At 46.5% G+C, this 2,730-nt stretch overlaps 1 protein-coding gene across 1 annotated transcript; it reads left to right on the top strand.

The window, feature by feature from the left end:
• Positions 1-811: 811 nt before the first annotated feature.
• Positions 812-2,450, top strand: LOC138657792 (uncharacterized). The gene is made up of 2 exons (XM_069745449.1): positions 812-1,161; positions 1,284-2,450. The coding sequence occupies exons 1-2, from the start codon at positions 1,070-1,072 to the stop codon at positions 2,119-2,121; spliced, it is 930 nt and encodes a 309-aa protein (XP_069601550.1). The 5' UTR covers positions 812-1,069; the 3' UTR covers positions 2,122-2,450.
• The last annotated feature ends 280 nt before the right edge of the window (positions 2,451-2,730 follow it).

Genomic DNA, 2,730 nt, shown 5'->3' with positions numbered 1-2,730 from the left:
GTCCTCGGGAGCTTTCGGGTTTTTGGTCTGCCCTGAAAAAGGGTTACATGGTGCCCTCGAGCTGGTTGTCACGGCTGAGGGTAAAAAAGTGTTGGTTTTTGCCCATATATATATGATGCCAGATCTTTTAGCTCCAAGAACCCTCCCCCTCAGGTTTTCAGATAATTCTGTATGATTATAATGTTTTAACTGTTGTTTGTTAATAAACTGGCCGCTGTGGCCAAAAATTTCCAAAGAATTTAATGTGTCATGTTTTTGTGCATATGTAGCATGAGACGGGGTGGCAGAATTTGGTCTGGGGGTGGGGGGGGGGAAAAAAAATGTTGCAGATGGGCTATACGCGGTCATGAACGGTGCAGAGCATTCTATATAGCACAGTTGTATATGGAGCATCTATGGGGCAATAATGAACGGTGCAGAGCATTATATGTGGCACAGCTTTATATGGAGCATCTTATGTGGCAATAATGAACGGTACAGAGCATCTATTTTTATTTTTGAAATTCACCGGTAGCTGCTGCATTTCCTACCCTAGGCTTATACTCGAGTCAATAAGTTTTCCCAGTTTTTTGTGGCAAAATTAGAGGGCTCGGCTTATAGTCGGGTCGACTTATACTCCAGTATATACGGTATGTAAAAAAAATATTTTTTTTGTGAATTTTTCTTTATGCTGTTTACAATCTAATTTTATTTTTTTTCCCTTTTTTATAACAGGCTTCACAGCGTGCTCCTGATTTGGACAGTGAGGAGGTCGGCCTCGATATTGACCTCCTCATTGAGCTGATCCGAAACAGGGAGCCGCTGTGGAACATGGATGACCGCCGCCATGCTGATGTCACAGTGACCCGGCGACTCTGGGAACAAGTCTGCCAACAGCTTATAGAGAAGTGGGAGGACCTTGATGTTCGACCCCAGGATCAAGAACATAAGTATACACAGTTCAGTTTTGTTGATGCATTCTAAGTATTGTTTCTAACCAATTTGTGTTTCTCCTTTTTTAACAGGTGAGAGGATTGTGAAATAGTGGTGGTCGAGCAGGGATCGCTTTAAGAAGGAGTTCAACAAAGAGATGCGGGCCTCGAGTGGTTCTGGAGAACGCAGGAGCAGATACAAGTATGCCCATGCCCTGTCGTTCCTCAGGACAACGATGGTGACCCGAATGTAAATAGTACCCACCACATGTAGTAACCAATGTTTAACATGTCTAAACCTCTTTTGCTCTTTCAACCAGGGCCATGCAATATCAGCATATTAATTGTTTGTTTTTCTCTTTTGTTCCACAGCACCGTCGGGAGCACTCGGGAGCCTGCAGCAGAGTTGAACCCTTCTGGGGCGATCCCTCAGGAGGCCGCCACCGAGGGACACTTCGATAGTCCCAGCCCCTCTGCACCTTCCCACTCTGTACCTTCCCACTCTGCAACTTCCCACTCTGCAACTTCCCATACATCGGATCCCTGTGTCCCATCCGCAAACGCTGGAGCATCCTGGCCGGTTCCATTGCATGTATCTGCTGATGAGGATATAGCATTTCCTGTGCCCCACCCCTTTGCTGCTGCCACCTCTAGTACACCTTTAGCTTCGGGGCGCCATCGGCAGAGGGGTCAGGTACAGAGCTATGTGCCCGAGTTCTTACACCTGAACGCATCCTTCCAGAACTGTCTCAAAGTTTTGTCCGAGCAAATGGCTGCAGGTTTCAATTTAATAAATAAAAGTATAATCGAGTTGCAGACACTTCTGTTGACGATGCGTTCAGAGGCAAGACAGTCACCGAACAACACTTTTTTCCAGTCGGTACTCGAGCAAATGGAGACGCTATCTGCTGCTCAGCAGATGCAAGTAATGGAATCCTGCCAGTCTACTCTAGCGCTCATTGCCTCAAAAGCCGAGACTCTTGCCACCCATCCTGCACCTGCCCCCCCTACCTCCACTGTCCATCACTACAGCCACTACCATCCTCCTAACCCGTACCACCAACCTGCCCATGCCCCATCCCACCAACCTCACCATCACCCACATCGTGCCCCATCCCACCAACCACAACACTACCAGCATTCCCAAGCCCCATCCCACCAGCCAGACTACCAGCGTCCCGCCCGTGCCCCTTCCCACCATTCTGACTAATATGATCCCAACCCATACCACTTCCCATCTACTTCATCCGCGCCTACTTTCCCTGCCCACTACCTCCAGCCTCTTTCACCTCCTTCCCAACCCTCTTCTCCACCCATCACTACTTCTGCCTCCCAAAACATCAAATACACCCCTCCATCCTACCAAATTCCTAACCCCAATTCAACTTTCCTGTCCACCTGCTCAATTTCCTTCTCCACCCCTTCACCACTACCTATTGATCCTTCCCCACCACCAACACATTCCTCTCTCCACACTCCCACTGTTGAAATGTGTCCCTATCTGACAGCCCCTCCAGCACTATCTCCACCCTGACTTATTCCAACCTTTAGTTTTTTTTTTTGTGTTTTTGTTAAAAAATGTTTAATAAAAGTGTGTTGTTCACAGCAAATTTTTTTTTTCTTTATAAGGTATAGATAACACTTGGGTAAAACAAGGTTTATTGGTTAGAGGTAAAATACTTTGGGTGCAACCCAAACAGGTACACAACTTTGGTAAAAGGAAAAATCAAACAGGTATACAACTTGGGTAAAAGGTTAAATACTTTGGGTACAACCCAAACAGGTACACAACTTGGGTAAAAGGTAAAATCAAACAGGT

The sequence above is a fragment of the Ranitomeya imitator genome, chromosome 1 (genome assembly GCF_032444005.1).
Source record: "Ranitomeya imitator isolate aRanImi1 chromosome 1, aRanImi1.pri, whole genome shotgun sequence".
Taxonomy (NCBI): domain Eukaryota; kingdom Metazoa; phylum Chordata; class Amphibia; order Anura; family Dendrobatidae; genus Ranitomeya; species Ranitomeya imitator.
Note: the sequence above shows the minus strand (reverse complement) of the source record. Positions and strands in the feature narration are given on the sequence as shown.

Excerpts from the sequence above, each read along its gene's own strand:
- LOC138657792 (XM_069745449.1), top strand. The coding sequence starts at position 1,070 with ATGCGGGCCTCGAGTGGTTCTGGAGAACGCAGGAGCAGATACAAGTAT. Across the intron at positions 1,162-1,283 it reads ACAACGATGGTGACCCGAAT|CACCGTCGGGAGCACTCGGG; the intron begins GTAAATAGTACC and ends TTTGTTCCACAG.